General features: G+C 56.6%; 1 protein-coding gene across 1 annotated transcript in view; it reads left to right on the forward strand.

The window, feature by feature from the left end:
• Positions 1-26,950, forward strand: part of PADI3 (peptidyl arginine deiminase 3) — a 32,038-nt gene that overhangs the window by 4,046 nt on the left and 1,042 nt on the right. Inside the window, exons 5-18 of the mRNA XM_056122918.1 lie at positions 8,098-8,281; positions 9,908-9,980; positions 11,184-11,245; positions 12,388-12,505; positions 13,213-13,338; positions 15,167-15,345; positions 16,298-16,401; positions 16,731-16,842; positions 18,731-18,838; positions 20,193-20,344; positions 21,997-22,141; positions 22,277-22,379; positions 24,099-24,178; positions 26,115-26,240. Coding sequence (XP_055978893.1) covers positions 8,098-8,281; positions 9,908-9,980; positions 11,184-11,245; positions 12,388-12,505; positions 13,213-13,338; positions 15,167-15,345; positions 16,298-16,401; positions 16,731-16,842; positions 18,731-18,838; positions 20,193-20,344; positions 21,997-22,141; positions 22,277-22,379; positions 24,099-24,178; positions 26,115-26,240 — 1,672 coding nt within the window. The remainder of the gene's footprint in view (positions 1-8,097; positions 8,282-9,907; positions 9,981-11,183; positions 11,246-12,387; positions 12,506-13,212; positions 13,339-15,166; positions 15,346-16,297; positions 16,402-16,730; positions 16,843-18,730; positions 18,839-20,192; positions 20,345-21,996; positions 22,142-22,276; positions 22,380-24,098; positions 24,179-26,114; positions 26,241-26,950) is intronic.

Consider the following 26,950-nt stretch of genomic DNA (forward strand, 5'->3'; position numbering starts at 1 on the left):
CCCGGGCTGGCCCTTTCCCACAGAGCTTTCCTCGGAGACAGGGCAGGGCACAGACCAGGGTCCCAGGAGGCAAAAAGCCGTGGTGTCAGGGGTCATGTGAAAGGATGGGCCCTGCTGGGGGTCACGGGACAGATGGGGCTGTGGCATAGATGTGTCTCCATCACAGGGAGGAGTTTTGGATCTTCTCAGGCTATACTCCGTGGGAAGGCAGAGAGTTCTTACAGGGTTCATGCATGGAAATTCATCTCAGACTTCTTGGGGGTCCAGCATGTGCCAGGCAGGGGGACATTACTGTGAGCAGCCAGCGTTCAGTGGTGTTCTTGTGGAGGCCAGCCCACTCCTGAGGGTTCTGCAGAAAAGCTCCTGGCTTGGAGAGGCTGTGACTTAGCAACTCTGGGCCCTCACACTGGGAGCCAGCGAGGGGGAGAGCAGTGGGCTTGGGGGGGGGGGGCGGGGGCTCCCAGTGCGGATCTGGCGCTCAGCCTCTGTCTGGCCTTGGGTAAGTCTTTGCGCACTCTCTCGGGGGGGGGGGGGGGGGGAGCTTCCTCCTCTGCGACGTGGAGCCCTTCTCACTGCGGTGACTGGCTCTGTCCTACCACATGCCTGATGGGTGGCAGCTAATCCGCACACATCTATAGGAGTGGCGGGGAAACCGTCATTGTCCCCAATTCATGGGGGCAGAGAGGCTAAATGGCTTTTCCCATGTCACGTGGCCCATGGGGTGTGGCAGAATCCCAGGCGCCACAGTCTGGCCTTTCCGTGGAGGGCTCCTATGGGTCCTAAAGGGGCTACAGCTTCAACTTAGGCACTCGCCCTCGACACAGTCAGCAGCAGCAACCCGATGAGATGCCACCCTGGCCCTCTGGACAGCCCCAGGTGTCCCCCAAGATGACACTTCACAGCCAGGTTGTGGGGGCACCCACAGACTCAGCCTGGGAGGAGGAGGAGGGAAGGCGAGAGGGATCTGCAGAGGCTGAGCGGTGAGCACAGCACAGCAGGACGGGGAGCTGTGTGTGTGGCAATGGACTGCGCCCAGATCAGCTGCCCTCCCGGAGACGCCAGGGACCCGGACCTGGCAGAGAAGCTATTTTGAGGAACTGTGTTTCTAGGCAGGAAGGGCAGCAGGGAGGTCTGGCAAGCTGAGCTGGGCCTTGAGCATGGCTGTGCAGCCCTCATTGGATGAGCTGAAGACTCATGTCACCTCTGGCTCAGTGGAGGTGGGCTAATGGCACGAAAGGCCAGGGAGGCCCTGAGCTTCAGTCCTCATAACCGACATCCTTGGCTTCTGCTTTTTTTTTGGGGGGGGGGATGCTAGTGTGATACCCCGGGATTATTCCTGGCTCTGCACTCAGGAATCACTCCTGGCGGTGCTTGGGGAACAATATGGGATGCCAGGAATTGAACCTGTGTTGGCCACATGCAAGGAAAGTACCCTTTTCCACTGTATTATTGCAGCTGATTCAAGAAGGCTCCCATGCTCTGCCATCTTGAGCAACCTTCCCCCTGAGCCTCAGTTTCCCCACATACACCCCACAGAGGCTGGTTGACATAAGAGTGTAGATTTTTTTTTTTTTGCTTTTTGTGTCACACCTGGAAATGCATAGGTGTTATTCCTGGCTCATGCACTCGGGAATCACTCCTGGTGGTGCTTGGGGGACCATATGGGATGCTGGGAATCGAACCCCAATCGGCTGCGTGCAAGGCAAACGCCCTACCCGCTTTGCTATCGCTCCAGCCCCAAGACTGTAGATTTCTGGCTCAGTCTCTTGGGCTGTCTCTGAGCCTGCTCTCAGGGGTGGCAGAACAGCTCTTTCGTCTCCACTGACTGCCGTTGGGTGAGGGGCCATGCCCTGCCAAGTGGTCAGCTGGGCCCCGGGAGGCAGATGCGTCTCTTCACTCTCGGGGCTTTGGGGGAGGGACTGCGTCACCATCATTGTCCAGAGGCAGGAAGTCCACGGCATGAGGTGGGCCGGGGAAGCCCTGCAAAGGCTGGTGAGGCTGGCAGACTCAGGCTCAGAAAGGGCAGTGGATGCTTCCCCCAGAGCCAGAACCATCTGTGTCTCTGGCCCCTTGTGGGAGCCTTGGGGGTCGTCCTGTCCAAATATTGTTTTCAGTCACAAAGGACTTTTCCATCCACTTCTTGGCTCTCAGGTGTCTGAGATATTTTGGTTTATTTGTTTTACCCAAAAACAGAGGCACTGAGCCTAAGAAAAGAAAGACCAGATTTGGATCAGCCAGGGAGAGCAGGTTCGTCTTTGCCTCCTTGCCTGTGGTGTGTCAGTAGCATCTGTGGACCTTGGTCTCCTCGTCTGTAAATGGGAGTAAGAGCACGGGCGTCGTATAGCTGAGAGCTGACCTTTGCTGCCACTGCCATCCTCCTCCTCCCCCTCACTGTTGCGGGGGCCCAGGGATGGAAGAAAGGTCCGCCCTGATGTGATTTCAGGAGGGTCCAGCACTTGGCACTCCATCCCCTGGGCCACACTTTCCCACTTGGTTGGGTTCCAAATGGACAGTGCCGGTCCCAGGGCCCTGCCACAGCGTTTTCTACAGATGGGGCTGAGGTTGGCCACTGTGAGGCTCAAACTGTCCTGAATTGGGGGAACCTTCTGGGACCCGTCAGCTCTGAAAGTCCTGTCCACCAGCAGCCCCCCCCCACCCTGCTCCGACACTCATGTCTCCAGGCTGGGGTGCCCCTCAAGCAGCACGTGGGCTGGGGACAGGGTTGTCCTGAGTGGCACAGAGGCCTCTGGAGAGCTGATGCCCAAGTCACCGGCGCCCCCTCATGGCCGGTCTGGGAGACACCGCCCAGCGCGGTGATTTTCAACTGATGGGGTGCCAAGTGCTATTGTGGGTGACTGAGGGTGGAGATTCACCCAGTCAAGGCTCTGGTCGCTTCCCTGTCCTCCAGGAAATGGGAGAATCCAGCCCTTCTGGACCTCATGCAGTTTCGCCTCTGCCGGCTCTGCTTTGCTCTCCCTGAGAGCTTCTCTGGCCACTCCCTAAGCCTGGACCTGCAGTTGGGAGCCCCACCGCCCAGTCCTGTTCCTCCTGGGCCTCCGTTTCCCCAGCACTGGGATGAGGGCCTCTGACTTTCACTAGAGTGTTTGCTGAGATGCTCTTCCGGTCTCCCCTCAATCTCCCACCCCCAGAGTCAGGGACACTGAGGCAGCGGTGTCAGGCCAGTCCCACAAGGTGACGCCCCTCGTGTGTAGTAGGGCTGGGATTTGAAGCCTGGCAGTCTGGTTCCTGTGACCACAGGCCAGATGACATCTGTTTCCCCACTATCCTGCCTCTGGCTCATAGTGCCATGCCCCCATGCCCCCCTTATCAAGCACCCTCGTGGGAGCCCCGCTCCACAGGGAGGAAAATCAACCCTTCACAGAGTTTGAGCCGTCCTCCTGCATGTGCCGACTATGTGCTGGACTGTCCCTCTGCACCTGTCCTCGGCTCACCTGCCTGTTTGCTCCATTTCCTGGCCCCCCCCACCCTGCCCCTGTTTCCTGTCCTGCCTCTCAGGTGCCCGGCCCTGGCCTGGGGTGATTTCTCAGCTCTTCCTCCCTCCCTGCCTTTCAGCGGACGTCAGCATCCCACTTTGGGGATGAGGGATGGGGTGAGTAGGGAATCTGGGAGGGGGGGCTTCCAAGCACTGCTCAGGGGGGCTGAGGTCACCTCCCCCCACCCCTGTGACTCTCAGCCAACCAGGCTAGGTGATTCAATGCTCAGGTCCAAGATGTAGAGCTGCTCCCACCCGCGCCCCCAACAGTCCTCGGGGCCTCTGGGCCTGCCCCTGGCAGAGCTGAGGAGCCTTGCAGTGGCACGATAGACCCCCAAAGTGGGAGCCCTGTGCTATCTTTCCAGCCCCTCATTATCCTGACTTATAAGCGAGGGTCCTGAGCCCAGGGTCCTCCAATAACAGTCACCCAGTCCACCTAGAATCTGAGTCTACTTCTCTGCTACATTGCTAGGGATGGCGCCCAGGTCTCTTCATGCGGGCACACGCTGTGCCATTGGTCACACATGCTGCTGACCCTTGTGTTGGGCAGCTCTGGGGCAGACCAGGCCCTGTCTTGCCTCAGTGCCCTCAGGGGGGCCCAGATCAGGAAGGGGTAGGGTAGTGCAGGGAAAAACTCCAAACCCAGGGTCGAGCCTGGGATTGGGTGGGCTTCATACCGGAAGGCCCTTCGAGGGTGCTCGGTTTTAGCTCCAGGACCCCTTGGATCTAAGGAGCAGCTTGGGGTTGTTGGGGGGCTCTCTGATGGAGCTACAAGCCAGGCACAGGGCAGAGGAAGGAGCTGGGGGGCTCTCTGAGTGGGAGGGCACCCTGAAAACTGGGTCTGCCTTGGGGTCTCTGTCCCTGTCTCCCCAGCTCTCCGGGTCCCTTTGGCCCCCTCCATGCTGTGTCCCCATTTTTCTCTATCCTCAGTGAGGGGTGGCCCCCACAAGCCAAGCCCTCCCAGGTCAGAGGGCACCACCAGTCCTGGACAGGGGCTTTGAGAGAAGGGTCCCTCAGATCCCGAGTTTCATTCAAATCCCCCGGGCTGGAGCCAATGTACAGCTGGTAAGGTACTTGCCTTGCATGCAGCTCATCTGGGTTTGATCCTGGCACCCCATAGGATCGCCCAGCACCCCCAGGAAGGATTCCTGAGGGCAGAGCCAGAAGTAAGCCCTGAAAACCACTGAGTATAGCCCAGAAAGTAAAATCAATCAATAAATAAACAAATAAAATCCAGGTGCCGGAGAAATAGTACAGTGGGTAGGGCATTCCCCCTTGCATGTGGCTGACCCGGGTTCAATCCCTGGCACCACATATGGTCCTAGGATCCCTGCCAGGCGTGATCCCTGAGCTCAGAGCCAGGAGTAATCCTTAAGCACCCCCCAAGAGCAAAATAATAATAAATAAAACTCAGCGAAGTTATTCAGAACATCTATAGTATAAGTACATCCCAAATTACTTGTTGTTTATCTGAAAACCTAAGACCAACGGGGTGATGTGATTTTTTCATTTGGCTCTAATCTGGCAGTCCTGCTTGGGAGGAGAAAGAGAGGCAGGGCAGGGAAGAAGCCTGGGGTGGGCGGCCAGCTGGGCAGCGTGGGGCAGTCTCTCGCCACTCTTAGACATCAGTTTTCCTGTGTCTGTGGGTGGCAGGAGAATTGGCTGAGCTGACGGTGGGGAAGGCTTAGCCAGGCTCTTCTCAGGGCACAGCGGCTGTTGTTCCGCTTGGCTTGGGGTGGTTAGGGTGGGGACTCAGGGGCAGTAAGCCAGGGTTTGGATGCCAGTCTTGCCTCTGACCGGCTCTGTGGCTTACCCTCAGTTTCTCCATCTGTAAAATGGGAGCGACAAATAGTACCTTGCCTCTGAGGACTACTGAGCGGATCACATGATATAATACACAGAAGCTCGAGTCAGAGAGAGCCACTGTCCCTGTTGCTACCTCCCGGGGCATGGTGGCGCTGCTTCCTCTTGGCAGGCTTCTGGGCCCCTCCAGCTCACCATGACTTCTCTCTGCAAAGGGTCCAGGGGGCTGCCCTTGCTCCACAGCAGTCCTGAAACCTTGGGGTGATGGTGACAGTCAGGGGGTGACTTCCTCGACCCAGAAGTACTGGGATGAATGCAAGGGGGGCCCAGCAGATAGAGAGGGTGTCACTCCAAGCAGGACGCCCGGGCCCACGGAAGCGAGGGCGCATGGCCCAGGGCTGGCCCACACCCGGCTCTCACCCACCAGCAGTGCCTGTTTTCCCAAGGCTCCCTGGGCCGTGCCAGGGCAAGGCAGGGGCTCCCTGTCAGATCCCAGCATCCCCCTTGCTGTGCCCCTTGAGGTGTTGTGACCTTGTCTTTGAGCCTCGGTTTCTCTCCTCCATAGAGGCACCTTCACTCTCTTTGCAGACTTGCAAGGATGAAAGGAGCTTGTAAGCACAAGGAGCCTGGTACACAGTGGGCACCGTCCCTAGGCCATACCCCGAGGGTATCTAAGACATTCCAGGGCGGGTGCAGGGAGGGCACGTGTGATAAAAAGGCTCTGAAGACAAAATGAATGTGAAGCCAGAGCAATAGGACAGCGGGAAGAGCCTTCGCTTACACATGCCAACCTGGCTTCCTTCCCCAACATCCCATATTGTCTCCTGAGCACCGCCAGGAGTGATCCCTGAGTGCAGAGCCAGGACTAAGCCCTGAGCACAACTGTGACCCCAACACAAAACAAAACAAAAGCCAAAACGAAGGCAATTCTTTAAAATATCTATATATTTGGGGGCTGGAGTGATAGCAGAGTGGGTAGGGCGTTTGCCTTGCACGCAGCCTACATGGCCGACCCGAGGTGGATTCCTCCACCCCTCTCGGAGAGCCCGGCAAGCTACCGAGAGTATCTCGCCCGCTCGGCAGAGCCTGGTAAGCCACCCGTGATGTATTCGATATGCCAAACACAGTAACAACAAGTCTCATGATGGAGACGTTACTGGACCTGCTCGAGCAAATCGATGAACAACGGGAGGACCGTGACACCGTGACATCTATATATTTTTAAATATTTTTAAATGGAATTTTTTAAAGGTTTTATTTCTCATTATTGTTATTATTATTTTGCTTTTGGGGTCACATATGGTGATGCTCAGGGGTTGTTCCTGGTTTTGCACTCAGGAATTAGTCCTGGCGGTGCTCAGGGAACCGTGCGGGATGCCGGGGATTGAACTCAGTTTGGCCGTATGCGAGGCAAAGGTCCCACTTGCTGTACTATCACTCCGGCCCCAAAAATAGAATTTTAGAGCCCGGAAGATAGCTCATGGCTGAGTGCACGCTTTACACACAGGACTACCTGGTTCAAACGCAGTCCAACACCCACTCAGGAGCTACACACCAGTCAGTGCTCTCGGGGTGCTCCAGGCGGTGCTGAGGACAAAGTGGTGGCTGAGCATCAAATTTAGGTCTCCTGCATGTTTCCATGCTCACAGTTTGTCTCTCGGGCTCCCTCTCCCCCTCGCGGCCCTCTCTCCCTCCCCCCTCCCCTCTCCATTTCTCTCCTTTCTCTCCCTCTCTGTCTCTCTCTCACCTCACTCTGTCTCTCTCTGTCTCTCTCTCCCTCTCTCTCTCTCCTGTCTCTCTCATCTCTCTTTGTCTCTCTCTGTCTCTCTCTCCCTCTCTCTCTCCTCTGTCTCTGTCTCTCTCATCTCTCTGTCTCTCTCCCCTTCTCTTCTATCCCTCTCTCTCTCCCCTCTCTCTCATCTCTTTCTGTCTCTCTGTCTCTATCTCTCTTCCCCCATCTCTCCCTCTCTGTTTCTCTCTCATCTCTCTGTCTCTCTCTTGTCTCTCTCTCTTTGTCTCTCCTGTCTCTGTCCCTGTCTCTCCTTCTCTCTCTCTCTCTCTCTGTCTCTCTTGCTCTCTCTGACCTAAACTTGCTCTTCTTAAAGCCACAGTTTCAGAACTGCAGAGCCCCTTGCTCTCTGCGAATACGGCCTCAGCACAGGCATTGTGAAGTCTCCGAGTGGGGGCATCTGGACTTCAAGGCGTGTGCAGTTCTGTCGGGGGTAATGAAATTCATAAGAAAGCTGGAGAGGTGGCTCAACAGGCTGATTGCATGATTTGCCTCTACCACATGGTCTCCTGAATACCCCGAGCACAGAACTGGGAGTAACCCCTGAGCAGGTGTGGCCCAAACACACACACACACACACACACAAACACACACACACACACACACACACACACACACGGAATAAAAGAAAAGAACCCTATGAGGGAAACGTTTGTTAATGCAGAGCTTTGCAATATAAAAGGCCCTCCCGTTGATCGTCGATTTGCTCGAGCGGGCCCAGTAACGTCTCCATTGGAGACTTTGTTGTTACTGTGTCTGGCATATCGAATACTCTCGGTAGCTTGCCGGGCTCTCCGAGAGGGGCGGAGGAATCGAACTCGGGTCGGCCATGTTGGCCGCTTGTAAGGCGAACGCCCTACCTGCTGTGCTATCGCTCCAGCCCTTGCAATATAAGGTGTTCGGATAAACAGGTGCGGGAGCTTACCAGGAAACTCGAAGACACCTGGAGAGGTCAGGGAAGGCTTCCTTGGAGGCAAGACTTTATGCTGACCTCAAGCATCTGTTCTCCCAGGTCAGTCCCCGAGGGCACAGAGGTGTTCGAGGTCTATGGGACCCCAGGCGTGGACATCTACATCTGCCCTGGCACGGAGAAGCGTTGCCGGGAGCGTGCGGACACCAGGCGCTGGCAATTCAACAAGGGCCTGGAGATCATCGTAGTCATGAACTCTCCCAGCAATGACCTCAACGACAGCCACGTGAGTGGGGCCGGGTGCGGGGCGACGGCAAGTGCCGCAAGGCCAGCAGCCTCTTGGTCAGCCAGCTCAGCCCCACTCAGGCTGGTCACCTCCTCTCACCCCTGGATCTGGGCCCCTCCAGTGTCGGGCCGGGGCAAAGTGTGAGCCCCAATCTGTGCCTTCTCCAGCACCTGCGCCCCCTATGGGGACAGGAGCCGCCAACCGCCCCTGCCCTGCCCCATCCGTACTCCAAGGGCTGGCCAGGGGACTGCTGTTGCTGGAGCAAGGAGGACACCCATTGCTGGGGACACATCGCCCCCAAATCTCACGTTCCCTGACCACTGCCCCGCCCCAACCTCTCTCCCTAACCCCTTCCCTTCTCCAAGGCAGAGGGCGAGTTTAAGCAGTGCCAGTGATTGGGCTGGAGCAATAGCACAGCGGGTAGGGCGTTTTCCTTGCACGAGGCCAACCCAAGTTTGATTCCCAGCATCCCATCCTGAGCACTGCCAGGAGTGATTCCTGAGTGCAGAGCCAGGAGTAACTCCTGTGCATTGCCGGGTGTGACCCAAAAAGGAAAAAAAAAAAAAGAAAGAAAGAAAAAGAAGTGCCAGTGGCAAGCTGGGACATCTAAAAGGCTGGAGAGGGCTAGAGTGATAGCACAGTGGGTAGGGCATTTGCCTTGCATGCGGCCGACCCAGGTTCGATTCCCAGCATCCCATATGGTCCCCCGAGCACCGCCAGGAGTGATTCCTGAGTGCAGAGCCAGGAGTAACCCCTGTGCACTGCCGGGTGTGACCCAAAAAGCAATAAATAAATAAATAAATAAATAAATGGCGGGAGAAATGGGAGACCCCTGTGGGCTGGACAGCAGTTGCCTCCTTAAAGGGTGACGGGGATTGGCTTTGTCCGAAAGGCAGGAGAGAGGTGGGGAAACTGGCCCTGTCAGGAAAACTGACCACGTGCCAGGGCTCTGAGAAGCTGGTGCAGCCCCCAGGTCCCCAGACTCTGAGTAACTATCAACTGGCCTCTCTCGAAGCTGAGAGAAGCGGTCACCTGCCCGGGCACGGTCTCTGCTGGGAGTGGGAGGGGTCTGCCCCAGCTCTCACCCAGCCCCCCGCCCCTGATGCCCACAGATCACATTGCTTGGGCCCTTTGGAGGGATCCTTGGGCCACGTGTTGTTCTTACAACCCTCTGAGTGGTGCACTGCAATCTTCCAAAGGAGGCACCTCTAAGGCCCCCATTTTGCAGGCGAGGAAACTGAGACATCTCAGAAGGCGAAGGGTCTCAGCCCCTCTCACAGAGTCCAGAGATAGGCCCAGAGGTCAGAGCGTGTCACTAAACACGGCCCAGTGCCAGCCCTTCATTTCACTAATGGCAAAATTGAGACTGAAGGGGCAGAGGGCGGGTCCAAATCACTCAACACCCGTCGGTGCCATGGAGTCTCTGGGCCCCATGGAACCGCTGTCACCCACTTTCCACATTCCTATGGGCTCAGCAGGACATAAATAATGCAGGTGAGAGGTGAAAGAGAAAAGGCAGGGTGGGCAAACTCAACTCCTGAGAGGACCTTCTCTCCTTACTAACTGCCCCCAAGACCTGTCCTTTGTGGCCTCTGCTGTTTTGACCCTGGGCCTGTCTCTCTACAGTTTCAGATTTCCTACCACTCCAGCCACGAGCCCGGGGCCCTGGGCCACGCCGTGCTCTACCTCACCTGTGTGGGTAAGTTGAGGCCTGGGCCAAGGGCAGGATGGGGAGTGGTGGGCCATGACCCAGAACAAGGGCCTTTAGACAGAAGTCAACGAGTTTTTGTATCTTTTAAATCAAAGCAAAAAGCCCACCTTTAGGACATTCCAATGGCACAGAAGGAAAACCCTGACGAGCAACCCTTCCTCCCTCTACGCTGAGACCTCAGCCAAGCCCGAGGAGGCCGGGCTTTGCCTAGAGCTGAGCGCCAGCTGGGAGCAGCCTGTTCTTGCTTTTCTCCATGGTTTCAGCATCAGAATATGCATGTCCAAATAACACCGTCTATTTGTGCCTCTTGTTAAATGCTCTCCGGGTGAAATCATGTGCGTGTATTTCTGGGTGGGGCCGCCCACTTCCCCATTGTGTCTGGGCCTCTCACCCTCCTAAGTAGATCCTTTTTGCACGTTTGAAAATCATTTACATATTCTCTCTCTCTCTCTCTCTCTCTCTCTTTCTCTCTCCCCTCTGTCTCTCCCGCTCTCTCCCCCTCTTTCTCTCTCTCCCTCCCTCTCCCTCTCCCTCTCTAATCCCTCTGTCTTTCCCTCTCTCTTTCCTTCTCTCTCTCCCTCTCATCGTCTCTCTCTCTTCTCTCTCTCTCTCTCTCTCTCTCTCTCTCTCTCTCTCTCTCCCTCCCTCCCTCCCTTCCTCCCACCTCTTCTCCCCAATGCTCTGCTTGTAATGCACAATTCGCCCCCAGTTCTAAGGGAGAGTTACTTATGAAGAAGGTGACATGGGGGCTGGGAATGGGGGTGTGAGATAAAGCTGAGGAACCCCACAGCCGGTAGGTGGCAGCATCCCATCCCCATCTGTCTGATGCCTACATCCAGGCTCAGGCCCTATCCCAAGGGCAGAAGGAAGGCTTTCAGACAGACTGAGAATGAGGGAGAATGACTTGAGGTCAGTGTAGCGCAGGACCCAGACAGTGAGACCATAGGGAGATAGTGAAGGCCAGGGAAGACTTCCTGGAGGAGGCGGCATTGCTCCTGGTTCTACTTCTTGCTCGACTTCTCCCCAAGCTCTCTTTGCCCAGCCCAGGTGGGAAGGAAGGCTTCAGATGTGCCCACCTTTGGACAGGGTCAGTCCTTCAGAAGGACTCCCATTTGCCCAGCCCCAGCCAGGACCTGAGATGGGCATCTGGGTGGAGAACACAGTCACCTTCCCCCTTCCTTTCCCTTGCAGACATCGCTCTGGATTGTGACCTGAACTGTGAGGACAGGAAGGACAGTAGCTTTGCGGACAAGGTAGGCCTGGAAGGAGGCGTCGTCTCTGGGGCGGCTCTCTCTGGGCTCAGGGGGCTGAGGCGGTCTGTGGGGGTCCCACAGAGGCCAAGTGTGTGCTCAGCATGTGTGAGACCCTGAGATGCATGCTCAGCCCTGCCAGACTAGCAGGGGCTCAGGCTTTCCCTGCCAAGGTCAGCAGGAAGGAGCCCAGTCATCGGGCCCTCTGGTGCCAACCCCCAACTCAGGCCTGGCCCTGCGACCAATAACCCTTGGGGCCATGCCGTGTAGGTTTAGGGTTGGCAAGTGACTCCTGCAAATGCAAATAAATAGTTTGGGGGTTGTGGTCTTGCGGTTCTTGTGGTCTATGGCAGCCGTGCGGCGACCACAGGGTGAGCCACGGTCACTGCAGGAGCCAGAGGCCATGGTCCTGGGCCAGTCGAGTTTGGGTGCGACGCACAGCCAGTGGAACCACATGGCCTGAAGCCCTGCACATGCTGACCCCCATTTAGGTGCAAAGGGAAATCCACTGAGTGTGGGGCTCCCAAGGAACCTCTCATGTTCTTGGGTGGTGGTGGGGGAGGGTCTTCCAAGGGCTGCTTGGGGGCCTCTTTCAGGCAGACTCGCCAACCTGGCCAGCAGCTCGGGGCCCAGGCCCAAATGTGCAGTGCTGCTCGGGCCCTGTGGGCAAGGATCAACCCAGCAGTGCTCGGGAGGTCCCGAGATGCAGAGGGTTGGGCCCTGACTCCCGTCATTGCTTCTCGTTAGGCTGAGTGGGGATGATAGTTGGGGTCCAGGTGGACTTGGGGAGCCAGAAAAGTTGCCTCCAAAGTTCCCCTGAGCTGAGCTCTAAAGACCTTAGAGAGAGAGAGAGAGAGAGAGAGAGAGAGGAAAGGGATGGGGGAGAAAAAGAGAGAGAGGGAGGGCGGGAGAGAGAGGAAGAGAGAGGAGGGAAGGAGGGAGGGAGAGAGTATGTGGGGAAAGAGCGAGGGGGGAGGGGGGAAGAGAGCAGGCAGTGGGGCTTAGACCTGCTGGGACCTCAGAGCCCTAAGCTGGTTTTGATCAGGAGGTGCCCCTGTGATGGGGAGGGAGGGGGCTGGGGCTGGGGGCAGGCTGTGCCGGGCATTGGGCGGGAGCCCCTAACAGCTCTGCTTTGCCCTGGGCAGGGGCAGTGGGTCTGGGGGCCCAGTGGCCATGGTGCCATCCTGCTGGTGAACTGTGACCGAGACGATGTGAGCTGCAGGGACCGGGACAACTGTGACAAGCGTGTGCAGTGCCTGCAGGGTGAGGCGGCATCTGAATGTGGACCTGAGCAGTCTCAGGCTGGGCCTGTGCCCCCTACCTCTCTGGTGCCCGGGGAGCAGTGCTCTGGGGAGGAGCCAGCCCCTCCCTCCCCCCGGGCACACACACACTGGGTACTGGGCCCCTTCCCTGAAGTCTTTTTGCATCCTCCAATCAGGAGAGTGGCATCCCCCCATTTCTGAGATGAGGAAGTTGAATCTCGGAGCTTAGAGGAACCCCCCGCCCCCCCAAGTCTTTCAGCCTGACTCTGGCCGATTCAAGGCTCTGAACCACCAGCTTGGCCTCCCCTGCTTCAGGAGGCACTTCTGGCCCGTTCTAGAGATACCCCACATGCTGTGCAGCCCAGAGCAAACCATGTACCCCAGTTGTGCCCCAGGGTGCGAAGAACCCCACAGCAGTGGCCTGGAGGGTGGGGTGGGACGGGTGTGAGATGTTCCTAACCAACCCAAAATGGGCATCTTGGCTTCCCACCGGGCCCCCTGAGGCTCGGAGAGGCAGGGCCAGCCCAGGGGAAGCATGTTCTCGATGCTCCCAGGGCTTCAGGGCTGGGCAGACCCATCCTCCTCACTCCCCACGCCACCCCCACTCCATCTCCGAGGTTTGGCTCCTCTACCCCGGGGACAGTAGTGGGTGTCAGGAGGATGTGTGGGCTTCTAAGGCCGCCTGAGTCTCCTCTGTCCGGCTCACAGACCTGGAGGACATGTCCACCATGGTCCTGCGCACCCACGGCCCCGCCGCCCTCTTCGAGGACCACAAGCTCATCCTCCACATGTCCAGCTTCGACGCCCAGCGGGCCCGGGTTTTCCACCTCTGTGGTGAGTTTGTGTCCTTCCCCGCTGCTGTCCAGGGGCCTCGGTCTTTCCACCAGGAGCTGGGCAGTCACTCCAACTGGGCCCAAGGTCTTGGTACTGGATTGAATTTGTTTATTTGGTTGGTTGGTTTGGAGGGGCCACACCCAGCGATGTTCAGGGCTTTCTCCTGGCTCTGCACTCAGGAAAAACTCCTGGCTGTGCTCGGGAGCCCATGTGGGATGCCAGGGATTGAACCTGGGTTGGCCACATGCAAGGCAAGTGCCCTATCCACTGTGCTCAGGCTCCAGCCTGGATCAGTGAATTTTTAAGATTTATTTTAAGTTGGGGAGCATGATGAAAATTTTCAAACATGCACCAAAGTCGAGATGACAGTAGAACAAACCTCACATGCCCACCGCCAGGTTCAACATTGAGCACTGATTTGCCTCTAGATTCATTCATTTCCTTTCTAATGAGCCCTCCAAGCCATTCTGGGCCCATGGGAGGCTCAACACTAGGACCCAGGGTCGTGGTGTTGTTCCAACAGGGGGTGCTGGGTGCAGCTCAGGGGTAGGGAAAGGGGTCATGACCTGTGCTGAGGATTGGATTTGGGTTTCTACACATGCCTGGCATGTGCCTCCAACTGCTGTATTATTTCCCTGGCCCTGCTGAAGTGTTTTAGGATTCTTTATTTTTCTTTCTTTTTTTAAAATTTCGATGGTTCTGGGAATTGAACCCAAGACCTCACATAAGCAAGCCAAATTCTACCCCAACTCATGTCCCCAGAACTTCCTGCCCAAATGTTTGATGTTCTTTCACTTATTTGTTTAGTTCTGGGGACATATCTAGTGATGTCCAGGGTTATTCCTGGCTCTGTGTTCAGGGGTTGCTCCTGGTGGTGCTCACAGGACTGTATGGTGCTGGGGCTCAAACCCAGGTCAGCTGTGGCGAGACAAATTTCCTACCTGTTTACCTGTGGTAGAGTCAATCCCAGATCCCAGGTGTCCTGATACATTTCAGCGTGTGTCTTCCAAAACTGAGTAGTGATTGCTTTACACTGTGCCATGATTACCAGTACAAACGAGGACATAAATGGCATTCAGAAATACAAACAGAGGGGCTGGAGTGATAGCACAAGCGGGTAAGGCATTTGCCTTGCACGCAGCCGATCCGGGTTCGATTCCCAGCATCCTCTATGGACCTCCAAGCACCGCCAGGAGTAATTTCTGAGTGCAGAGCCAGGAGTAACCCCTGTGGATCGCCGGGTATGACCCAAAAAGCAAACAAACAAACAAACAAACAAACACAAATAGAGCAGGTAGGTCCCCGAATGTTTACAGGGTTCTTATTTTACAGGCTAGGGTCCTGAGTGAGGTGACCCTCACTCAGAGCCTGGTCTCCTGCCCCCACGTGAGTGGCAGCAAATATTTAGCCAAATAGATTGAGTCTGAAGCATCCTGGGTACGTGAATTTGTAGGGGGATGCCTAGAAGTGGAACTGCTAATCAGGGATAAACATCAATTTGCTGAGGGCCGGCGAGTTCAGTGCCTTCCAAGTCCCCCTCTGTCCTGCTCTCTGCTCCCCCCAGGAGATGAGCACCTTTTGCCCCTCTGCCAGTGGGAGGTGAGAAGTGGAGTTGTCTGGCCTGTATGTGTGGAGGGTGTGGGGGAGAGGGTCACACTTAGCCAAGGTACCAGGGATTGAGCTCGGGTTCCCCTCATGCAAAGCGTGCTTTCCATGTCAGTGGCCATCACCCCTCCCCAGCTGACCCATTGGTGGTGAGGGCACAAGCCCTATCTGTGTCCCTCGTGCTCCCCAGGGGGGTCACAGTCTCCCTTCTATCCCCTTCCAGGACCCGAGGACTCGTGTGATGCCTATAAGTACGTGCTGGGCCAGGACAAGGTGTCCTACGAGGTGCCCCGGTTCAATGGCGAGGAGGAGCACTTCTTCGTAGAGGGTCTGGCCTTCCCTGACCGGGGCTTCCCAGGGCTGCTCTCCTTCCATGTCACCCTACTGGATGACTCCAACGAGGTAGGTGCCAGGAGGTGGGGTGGGGGAGGGTGCTCAGGGTGTCCCCCTGAGACAGGAACCAAGAGAAAGAACTGACTCCTGCCTGCCCCCTAATGCCTCTCCAGGGTCAGGGGGCCAGTTTGAGGCCAAGGTGGTCCCTGGGGTTGGAGCAATAGTACAGCGGGTAGCGTGTTTGCCTTGCACACAGCCAACCCAGGTTCAGTCCCCGGCATCCCATATGGTCCCCCAAGCACCGCCAGGAGTAATTCCTGAGTGCAGAGCCAGGAGTAACCACTGTGCATCGCCGGGTGTAACCCAAAAAGCAAAAATAATAATAACAATAATAATGTGCCCCCCCCACCCCGTGGAGAGTATCATGTTAAGTGAAGTGAGTCAGAAAGAGAGGGACAGATATAGAAGGGCTGCAATCATTTGTGGAGTATAAAATAACATAACATGAGGCTGACACCCAAGGACAGTAGATACAAGGGCCAGGAAGATTGTTCCATAGTTGGAAGCCTGCCTCATGAGCGGGAGGGCATAGTGGAGGGGCAAAGCAGAAGGGAGAAGGCAGCTGGAATAGAGAAGGGATCACTAAGAAAAATGATGGCTTGAGGGATCGGTCGGGATGGGAGATGTGTGCTGAAAGTAGTAAAGGACTAAACATGATAACCTCTCAGTGTCTGTATGGCAAACCATAATGCCCAAAAGTAGAGAGAGCGTATGGGGGAATATCGTCTGCCATGGAGGCAGTGGGAGGGTGGGAAAGGGGGTGTATACTGGGGAGATTGGTGGTGGGGAATGTGCACTGGTGGAGGGTTGGGTGTTTGATCATCGTGTGATTGTAACTCAAACATGAAAGCTTATAACTATCTCATGGTGATTCAACAAAATAAAATAAAATAAAACAAAATAAAATAAAATAAAATGTGGTTCCCAATCCAGTGCTCTTCCTCTCTGGTTTCCTGTGCAGGATTTCTCCCAGACCCCAATCTTCACGGACACTGTGGTGTTCCGCGTGGCGCCCTGGATCATGACGCCCAGCACGCAGCCGCCCCTGGAGGTGTATGTGTGTCGGTGAGTGTGGGGGTGCTGGGAGTGCCCTGAGCCCGTCCTGGTGAGTGCTGGGGTGCCCTGAGTCCATGCTGGCTGGTGACTGTGGGGGCACTGGGGATGCCCTGGGCATGTCCTGGTCAGTCTGGGGGTGCTGGGTGTACTCTGAACCCGCATCCCCATGAGTCTGGGGCTTCTCTGAGACCACCGGAGTTGGCGGCACTGAGCCCATGTTTCAGCGAGTCTGGGGTGCTGAGTCCACGTACCAGTGAGTCTTGGGTGCGGGTACACTCCGAACCCACATCCCGGTGAGCCTAGCTCTGACCTTTGCCCTCTCCCTGGACTTGCTGCAGCGTGAGAAACAACACATCATTTGTGGAGGCCGTGGGAGAGTTGGCCAGAAGAGCCGGCTGCAAGCTGACCATCTGCCCGCAAGCGGAGAATCGCAATGACCGCTGGATCCAGGTACGGGCTGGTGGGCGGCCGGGTGGTGCCTCTCTGGGGCCAGCCCTGAGGGAGAGGCTGGCCGGTCCCCACAGAGGAAGCTGCCGGGAAAATCCAGGAGGGTGGGCAAGATTGCCTCTCCCGCCCCCCAGGTAGGGGCCCTACTCTCTTGGTCAGTCTGCACCTAGAGTTCCAGAACTTTCTGGAGATTTGGGTGCATGCAGTGACTGGTTTGGACTCTTACTAACCAGCACGTGTGTGCAACTCACACTCGGGGAACATGTGACGGGAGGTGTTCAGAGAGTCCCTGAGCATGGGCTGGGAGTTAGGGGCCCAGGCCCAGGTGGGGGACAGGTGAAAAAGGGCGGTGGCAGGATGAGTTTGGATGGGGGTCTCTCAGTGGGAGACGATGTGGTCCCCCGAGAGTAAGTGGTCACAGGTGAGAGAGGAGGCCGCTGGGCCTAGCAGGTAAAGTCCAGTCTGGTCTCGGCAGCCCACACTGCCCAGGATGCCCCACACGAAGGATTCTCTGGCCCCAAACCTCTGCAGTGCTGGGAGCTGAGGGGGAGACGAAGGAGGAGGGTCTCCCCAGTCTGACCCCCTCAGTGTAGCTGGTGGATGCCCAGGGCATGTGCACCTGCCCCCTCACCCTCCACCACATGGGGGGGGTTCTGAGCTCAGCACACGGACACAGGACGGTTTCTATCTTTTCCCGAGACTCCCTGGGAGGGTGTCTGCATCCCTGAGTCTTCTTGACACCCGCCCAGCTCATCTGCACATCCCACTGACATGAAGGGGCTGGGAAACGTTGGGTGGATGGTGGTCATGATAGAGGCCCAGAGTAAGGGGAGAGGAGGACATTTCCTGTTCTCCTGGGTCAGGACTGTCACTCCATGATGAGAAAACCAGAGTGCCCAGAGAAAGGGTTCTGGCAGCAGCTGTCAGCTCAAACTGGGAACTGGTTCAGTTGGAGTGAGACAGGCTGGGCTTAGCTGTGTGCCCTTGGACAAACAGCTAGCCCTCTCCGTTCCTCAGTTTCCTCCTCTGTGAGGGGGTAAGAGTACTCCCTCTATATGGGTGAACAGGGCTAGGTGTGCGCAGAGGTGGGTAGGCCCAGTCGCAAATAGCTTCTCGGCGGGTCTCTGTGCTCATGCTTCGCTTATTGCAAGAATGTGATGAGGTGATTTCGGCATTGTATGAATGACCCCCAGTGAGGTCCCTGGGTGTGGGTGGTGAGGCCCCATGCCCGCCTCGGCTATAGAGCAGAGGCTTCTGGGGGGCTTCTCTGTGCAGTGCACAGTTGGCTGATGTCTCACACAGTTCCCCCATGTGGGGCTGTCTCAGCCCGATCAGAGGGCTCAGAGGGGCCATGGAGTTAGGCATGTCGAAGGAGGAGGAGGAGGCAGACACTCTCAGCCTTGAACTCCCCAACCCTCATGATTATGGGTGGAGACCAGAGGGCTGGCCAGGGTCCCCCCAGCCCCCCAGCCTCTCACTGGGTCCCTCTGTCCTGGCTCAGCTCAGAGACACCCACAAGCTCATTTCTTCATGCTTGCCCGTTCCCGACCTGTCTTGTGGTGTGATCATTGACAAAGGGCCCCCACCTTGGACCCCCAGCCCCTCCGAGGGTAGCTCAGCAGAGAGATCGGGGGAACTCCCAGAAGTGCCCTGGGTCCGTGGCCAGAGCAGCTGCTGCCTCTGCTTCCCTGCTAGTCATCGCTTCCTTGTTTGTTTTGGTTTGGGGGCCAAACCTGGTGGTGCTCAGTGCTTACTCCTGGCTCTGCCCTCAGGGATCACTCCTGGTGGGTGTGGGGGACCATTTTGGGTGTCGAGGATCGAACCCAGGTTGGCCACGTGCAAGACAAGCATCCCGTTGTCCTGCTGCTCTCACCCCGTGTCTCGTGTGCAGGACGAGATGGAGCTGGGCTACGTGCAGGCACCGCACAAGACCTTCCCGGTGGTCTTCGACTCCCCCAGGAATGGAGAGCTGCACAATTTCCCCTACAAGAGGATTCTGGTGAGTGTCTGGCGGCAGCTCTGCCAAAGCCAGGGGACGGCCCCCTAGGTCACCCCAGGACCTGTGGCAGGAAAACCACAGGAACTGCCCAGTGGAATCTGGGTTCCAGCCACAACGTGAGTGACTTCCCACGTAAGTGTGGATCTCAGTCTAAGTATGTAACGCATACTCAGGCGTGTTGGCAGCTTATCCAAAATGCACGTTCACGGGCTTTTGTAACTGCCGGTTCTGGCAGTCCCACGTGAGGGAAATGGTCAGATAGCTCTGAAGGATACAGGACATAGGCTTTAGGACTGTGGATGGGGCTCAGGAACAGGAACTTGTCTTGCATGCAGAAGACTCTGGATATGATCCCTGAGAAGAAAGAGAGGGGGGGGCGGGGGTTAAAAAGGGAAAGAAAGAAAGAAAAAGGGAAGAAAGAGGGAAAGAAGGGAAAGGAAGAGAGAAAGAAAGTGAGAGAGAAAGAAAGAAGGTAAGAAAGAGAAAGTGAGAAAGAAAAAAGGAAGGAAAGAGAAAGAAAGAAAGAAAGAAAGAAAGAAAGAAAGAAAGAAAGAAAGAAAGAAGAAAGGAGGAAGAAAGATGGAAAAAAAGAGAAAAAAGGAAGGAAGGAAGGAAGGAAGAAGGGAGGGAGGGAATGATGGAAGTGAGAAAGGGAGGAAGGACATAAGCATCAGAGTCAAATGACTGTGACTCCTGCTGTGCCCCCTTGGATAAGTTCCTCTCCCTAGCCCTGACCAGGCTTCTCAATGCCTTCAGAGATGGAGGCACAATGCTGTGATAAAATATTTGCAATAAAATAAAAAAGGAACGCTCAGTAAAGACCCCTGATGAAATCAGGGGCCTTCCTTGGTGCCCCAGAGAATAGGTCCCTTCTACTCCTGCTCCCCCAGATCCCAGGCAATGGGAGTGTTCCTCCACCCCATGGAGTGCTCCATACTCTTCTAGAGGTAGCCCCGGGGCTTCTCCTTCCCCAGAGCAGACAGACAGGCTTGACACCAGTGGGCAGTGGGAGGGAGGTGGTGGGAGCAGGCCAAACTAGAGCAGTCAAATACCCGCAGAGGTGTGGGGAGGCTGAGGCCTTGGGCTCCGTGTGCCTTTGGGAATGGGGGCAACGAGGCTCTTCCTGCTGTCTCCCTGGGAGTGGGGGTGCCTTGCTCTAGCAGGGCAGTGGGACCAAGGAGTTCCATGGTTCCCACTCTGTGCGTATATGAGGTACTGGCGTATATGAGGTACAGATCCCCAGCTGAAGAAGGGGTGCAAAACCTCCTGACACTAAGGAGCTCAGCGCCCATGGGCCCAAGTCTTTCTAGCGGATCCTGCCACCCCCCCCCCCCCATTCTGTTTCCCTTCTCAGGGGCCAGATTTTGGCTACGTGACCCGGGAGCCACAAGACAGATCCGTGAGTGGCCTGGACTCCTTCGGGAACCTGGAGGTCAGCCCCCCTGTGGTGGCCAACGGGAAGGAGTACCCCTTGGGGAGGATCCTCATCGGAGGCAACTTGCCAGGGTGAGAGAAGGGAGACCGGCTGGGGGCCCCAGGGCAGAGGCAGGGGTGGGAGGAGAGGGGATGGTGCTAGCTGAGGGAGGGGTCATGGCAGTCCTCAGAGAGAACTAGAAAGGAGTGAGGGGTTGGATGGAGGAGCAGGTAAAGGGGGGTGCGGGAGCTCTTCACTCACAAGACCTCTGAGTCAGAAGGAACAAAGTGAACAGGGACCCCAGAGATTGTTTGGTCCAGGCCTTCCGTCTTATTAGTGGGCCCTGAGAAGGGAAACAGTCTGACTAAGGTCACGCACATGCCAAAGTTATGGCTAGACTTAGGGCTTTGGCGTCAGAAAACAAATAGATAATATTGCTGTGAATCACAGAAATGAAAACCTTCCGTCTCTTCAGGCTGGGGAGAAATCACATCAAAGGCAATGTTTGTCCATCCTACGATGCGAATGACTAATATTTGCTCTTTTCTGAGAAGGGAGATGTAGGGCATGAAAAGTGAGATGGGGGCATAGAGACAGACAGACAGACAGACAGATACAAATACAGACACAGACACAGAGAGGGAGGGGCGAGGCAGGGAGAGAGGCCAAGGGAGAGAGGGAGAGAGAAGGGGCATGGGAAAGAGAGAGGGAGAGAGCAAGGGAGAGAGAAAGGGTGAGGGAGAGGGTGTCTGTCTCACCACGTGACACGGGGTACTGATGGAGAAGGAGAGGAATCCCATGGGGATAGTTACTGGCTACAGAAGAGACAAAGATCTAGGGTCGCCCAAAGCCGACAAAGCAGTTAGAACACAACCAGATACCAGTTGGACCGAGAAATCGGGGCTGGAGCTCTGTGCCCTCACACACAGAATCCCCAGCAGGAGGGAGGAGGGTCATGCCACTAATTCGCCTCTGCAGAAGGCCAACGGGCTCAGATCCACTGGGGTGGCCTTGTCTGCCTCGTCCCCACTGATGTGCAGGAAGGGAGGACATGGCAGATGTAAGTGGCCTCCTGGAGAACTGCCCAGAAGTAGGGCTGGAGCTAGTCTTGGAGAGTGTGGTGAGCTGGAGTGCCTGAGCTAAGGACAGGTCTGAGGGTGTGCCCAGGTAGGGACATAGAGAGATAGTACGGCAGGTAGGGCATTGGCTTTGCTTGCAACTGACCCGGGTTTGATCCTTGGCACTCCTGAGCCCCACCAGAAGTGATGCTGAGCATTGCCAGGTGTCGGCCTCTAAATTTTTTAAAAAGATATATGTGTACATATGGACTGGAATGATAGCACAGCGGGTAGGGCGTTTGCCTTGCATGCGGCCGACCTGGGCTGGATTCCTCCATCCCTCTCAGAGAGCCCAGCAAGCTACCAAGAGTATCCCACCTGCACAGCAGAACCTGGCAAGCTCCCTGTGGCGTATTCGATATGCCAAAAACAGTAACAACAAGTCTCACAATGGAGACATTACTGGTGCCTGCTCGAGCAAATCGATGTACAAGGGGAGGACAGTGCTACAGACAGTGTAGTATATATATTTACATATATAGATATACACACATTTATCTACATATATAGACATATCAATATAGATAGGTATATTTTCAAGGCTTAAATCTTGAACTCTGTCATTCCATGTCTGCATCAATAGTTTAACGTGAGACATTTATATAATTTTGCCCCTTGGGGCCCAGGTCGGCTGGCCGCAGGGTCACGCAGGTGGTACGGAACTTCCTCCATGCACAGGGGGTGCAGCCGCCCGTGGAACTCTTCGTGGACTGGCTCTCTGTGGGCCACGTGGACGAGTTCCTGAGCTTTGTCCCTGCCCCTGATAGGCAGGTAAGGACTTGGGGGCAGTGAGTCCCTAGCTTGTGGGGGGGGGGTGTTGGAGGGATCCCTGGATGGGGAGGGGATGAGCTCTGGGGGGCTGTGCAGAGGCGCCGGAACTCAGCCGAGGCTGCTCTCTCCACACAGGGCTTCCGGATGCTCCTGGCCAGCCCCAGCTCCTGCTTCAAACTCTTCCAGGAGAAGCAGAAATGGGGCCACGGCAGGGCCCTCCTGTTCCAAGGCGTTGTTGGTAGGTGCCAGGTCATGCTCCTCTCCAGAATCTTCCAGAACCACTCACCCATGCCAGGACACGGTGTGGTTTAAGAGAGGGATATTGAGCAGGGACTGTCCTCTCTCATTCAGGAGCCCTTATTCCTGTCCGTGCAACCCAGTTTCTGGTGTCAGGTGTGGGACAAGCCAGGCAGGGACCGCTGGAGGGAAGGGTGGACTTGAAGGGGCAGAGACAGAGCCTGTTGGTGGGCAGGAGACGGTCACAGTGGCCTCGAGCCCAGTGCTTTGGAATTTTTGCTCTGTTTCCCAGTATCTTGAAAAGATTTGATCTTCCCATTTCATGGCCCCCCAATCCCCCTGAGTAGTGCCATGTGTATTTATAGTTTCTGGGTGCTGCCAGGCCTTCAGCCCCCTGGAGTGCCCCCTCATCACAGCAGTCTCAAATCCAAATTTCAAGTAGCAGGCAGAGGTAACGCCATCTTTATCTTACCCAAAAATACCAGGTTTCAGTGGCTTGGGCCTACAGGTTTTGGACTTCCAAATGCCCGCCTGGGAGGGAAAGGGGGCATTCACAGCAGCCACCGGGCACATCTGCCCTGGACAGCTGACACACGGGGAAGTGACCAAGGAGACACTGGGGCCCCCACCAGCCATCAACTGTGTGCCAGACCCAGGCTCTGCGAATGTCCAGAGGAGTGCCTGTCAGTTACTAGCAACTTCGAATTCCCGAGAACGCTGACCCAGAGGCCTCAGAAAGAAGCCCCTGGCGCTGGGACAGGACCCCCATTCTTGACTTCTGTGGGACCAGGAAGTGGTGGGGAATGCAGCTTCCAGCCCTGTGGGAGCACGGGGCTCGGGTTTGAGCCGATCCCCCTTTCCCAGCTGTAAGAACTCTGCAAGTCTTTTTCCCTCCCTAAGACCACTTGAACTCAGTGTTTACACAAGTGAGGGTTGAATGAAAAGCAGTTGAATGAAAAGCCTGGGAGCCATTGGCCCCTAACTTCCCCTTGCCTCCCTGTCACCCACAGGGCAGGACAGAAAGCTGGGCACAAAGGCGCCCTTCAGGTGATGACCCAGACCCTCCTCCATCTCTGCTCTCCCCCAAAACACCAGCCAAAAGCAAAGAAATCAGGCTGGGGAGAGAGTTCAGGTGGGAGGACACGAGGCCCTGAGTTTGATACCGGCCACGTAAGACAGGAAGGAAGAGGAACTGTGACCCAATACCTTGGGCGGGGTGGGGGTATGTTTCTAATGAAAGACATGTCCACTTCCGCTGGCCACAAATAGAAGCCCGAGGCTCCTGGCACTGTGGCAACTGGTCCCTCCCACACCAGGCCTGGATTGCATGAGGCTGACCCGGGTTCAATCCCCAGCATCCTATATGGTCCCTTGAGCCCCACTAGGAGTGACCCCTGAGCATAGAGCCAGGAATAAGGCCTGAGCACCACCAGGTGTGGCCCAAGAAACCAAAACACCAAACCAAAAAAGAAGAAAAAGAAAAAAGTGACTGCCATAGAGAAAACTTAGCTTCAGCCTGGCTGCTTCCCAGGACAAGTGTCTCCCTGCCGCCTCATTTCACCCTTCTCCACATCTGTCACTCTTACAAAGTGAGAGGGGGGGGTGAAGCATGGGTGGGAGGTTGGTCACACTCAGCAGTGCTCAGGGGCCCCACATGCAAAACCCTTTGTCTGATCCTGCTTCCTGGCCCCGGCCTGTGTCTCTGCTCTCTGCTTTGCAGGCAATGCACGGGTTAACACCGTCTCTATCAACCAGATCCTCGCCAACAAAAGCCTCATCAACTACAATAAGTTTGTGCAGGTACCTGGGCTGGGGCTTTGGGAGGGGGTGGCCGTGGCTGGGGTCAGACCCAGGGATGCGAGTCCCAGGCTCTTGGGCCATGGAAGCCCAGGCCGGAAGAGACAGAGGGGGCTGCTAAATCCCCAAGAGAAACTAGGGGTCGGGGCTCATGCAGGGAAGACAAGCGCTACAGGCAGAGGGAGACACCCCAGTCCCAGCCCGGAGGGGTGGAGGGGCCCCGAGTGGGTGAGGGTAAGTCCAGAGTCCAAACCATAGTGGTGGTGGTTGTGGGTGGAGATCACACAAGGTCTGTGGGGACCCGCTAGGACTCTGGCCATGATTCTGGATGAGCCTCCAGGCTGATCTGACTTTTGCTTTTGGGGGAGCCTGGGGTGGCCAGGCCTGTCAGGCAGCGCTCTGGGCACCCCGGGCCATTCCCAGTGGTTCCCACCAACCAGCCCTGACAGTGCAATGCTCAGGATAGGTGCTGTGCTGCTGGCTACCTCAGCAATGCTCAGGGTGTCATGGGGTGCAGGGGTTGAACCCAGGGCTCACTCATGCATCTCCCAGCCCTTGGACTCAGGCTTTGAAACATTCTCTCTGCTGCTGTGCTGAGACTTGGAGCACAGTGGGTATGGAGTGGTGATAGGGGTGCTCATAGACCTTAAAGTGGGTCTATGTGGGCAGATTTAACCAAGGGGATAGTGACAGAGCCCCAGGAAGGGTTTGAGGAAATCAAGAAAGGTCCATGGACTGTTTCCAGGCCTGGATGAGGGATGCTGGCATCCCCTGCAGCCTGAAGGAATGAGGGAGAGGAGTGTGATGGGAAGGGTGGTGGGGACACAGGAGCTGAGACCTTCCAGGCCAACCTAGGGTCACCCAGCAGCCAAGGAGCTGGAGGGACAAATGCCCCAACTAAACTTTCTCACCAGCACCCCACTTCCTGCCAGCATGCCCTCTGGCTCAACCCAACCAGCAGTCCCTCTGCCCAGGAGCCCTGAGTCCCTGGGGTCAGCAGCCTTCCAGCAGAGGAGGTGGCATCTGAGAACAAACCCTACCCAGCCTGGGACCTGCAGGAAACCAGGGCTGACCTGGGCTTGATGCACTGGCATTTTTCTGGGGACCATGCCAATGTTCAAACACCAGGACGGGGAGGAGATACTGGGAGCCGCTAGTCCACTCTCCTCCACGAGGGGCGAGGCAGGGGCAGCAAAGCCACGGTAGAGTCTGAAGCCCAGGTCTGGGGGCCAGAGGAGGTCTCTGCCTCCCAGGAAGGCTCCTCCATTTCCTGACCACACCCCACCCTGAGCTTCAGTGGATTTCAGAACCAACGGCTGAGCCGGGCCATGGGGCCCTGAGTCAGTCCGTCTCCTGGAGCGGGCCAGGAGTGAGAGGACCCGCACTCAGCCAGGCTGGGTACACGCAGGGGAGGTGTCTGGAGCTCAGGTTGGGCGCAGATCGGAGAAGCTGGCAGCTGGAAATGTGGGGATTGAGAGTGAGCTTCAAATCCCGCAGCCGAAGGGGGAACGCTCGGGAGGGAAGAATCTAGAGCAAAGGTCCCCAGATTTATTCCCTCTTCTCATAAAGAAAAAACTACTCAGCGTCCCCCCAGATCTACAGTAAGTGAACAAATAGAATGCACCCCCGAACTGTATTCGTGGCTGCCCCCCCCCCTGGGGATTCCAGTGCCCCCTGCGGGGGAGGGATCACCCACTTTGAGAAGACTGCTGTAGAGGAAGAATGGGAAAGAAAGGACTTTCTCGAACATGCTTCTTTGGAAGGATGGGGCAGGCAGCGTGGCTCAGAATCATTTGGATGGAGATGCAGAGGTTGGCTTGGGTGGGGAGCTGCTGTCTAGCGCTTGTGTATCCTGCCTCTCTCTCATGGGACATGGCCCCTGGGGTTTCCCCAAGACACCCTGGCAAGGTTGCCTCCAACCTGCCTCTCTGTCCCCCAGAGCTGCATCGACTGGAACCGGGAGGTACTGAAGCGGGAGCTGGGCCTGACGGAGAGGGACATCATTGACATTCCCCAGCTCTTCAAGACCGAGAGGAGAAAGGCCATGGCCTTCTTCCCTGACCTGGTGAGCCCCCGAGCTCCCTTCCTTGGCTCTGCGGGTCATCAGAGGAGGCTGCAGCCTCAGCTCCCCAGTGCGGCCAGAGGCTTGGTGGTGTCCCTGTTTGGGACCATGCAGGCTGGTGCAGGTGGCAGGGGGACTCAGAGGTTCCCCAGCACCCCACATAAGGGCTTCCGGTTGATTGGCCATCAGGGCCACTCCGAAGTGTTCACTGACCGAGTTCCCCAGGGGCCACCAGGGAAGGAGCCTGCCCCTCCTCCTAGGACCCCCCTAGCTCTTGGTGGTGAGAACAAAGAATTGCATGAGGCCCCGTGGACACGGCGTGAAGCAGCACCTTCGAGCTCAGCTGTGGTGTGTCAGCAGCTCCTCACCCTCCCTACAATATCTGAGGCTGCTGGTGGAGACCCAGAGGTAGCTAAGACCGTTCTCTGCCCCCAATTAAGATACAATCTGGTGTGCAAGAAACGCTCTTGGCCCGAGGACGTGTCCCCTGTGGTCTCTGCTGTGACCACTCAGGGGTGGGACAGGGAGGAGAGAGCCCAGGACACCCGGAAGGTTCTGTGGAGGGAAGGGCTACTGGCATGCCTGAAGTTTGGACCTGAGCCTCCAGCCCCCTGTCCCCACCCCCACCCTTCCCCATCCATCTCCCAGGAAGTTGACTTATCTCTCACCCGAGCCTGGCTGGGAGGCTACACACACCCCCATTGCTTCACACA

The sequence above is a fragment of the Sorex fumeus genome, unplaced genomic scaffold, assembly GCF_029834395.1.
Source record: "Sorex fumeus unplaced genomic scaffold, SorFum_2.1 ptg000047l, whole genome shotgun sequence".
In the NCBI taxonomy this organism is placed as follows: domain Eukaryota; kingdom Metazoa; phylum Chordata; class Mammalia; order Eulipotyphla; family Soricidae; genus Sorex; species Sorex fumeus.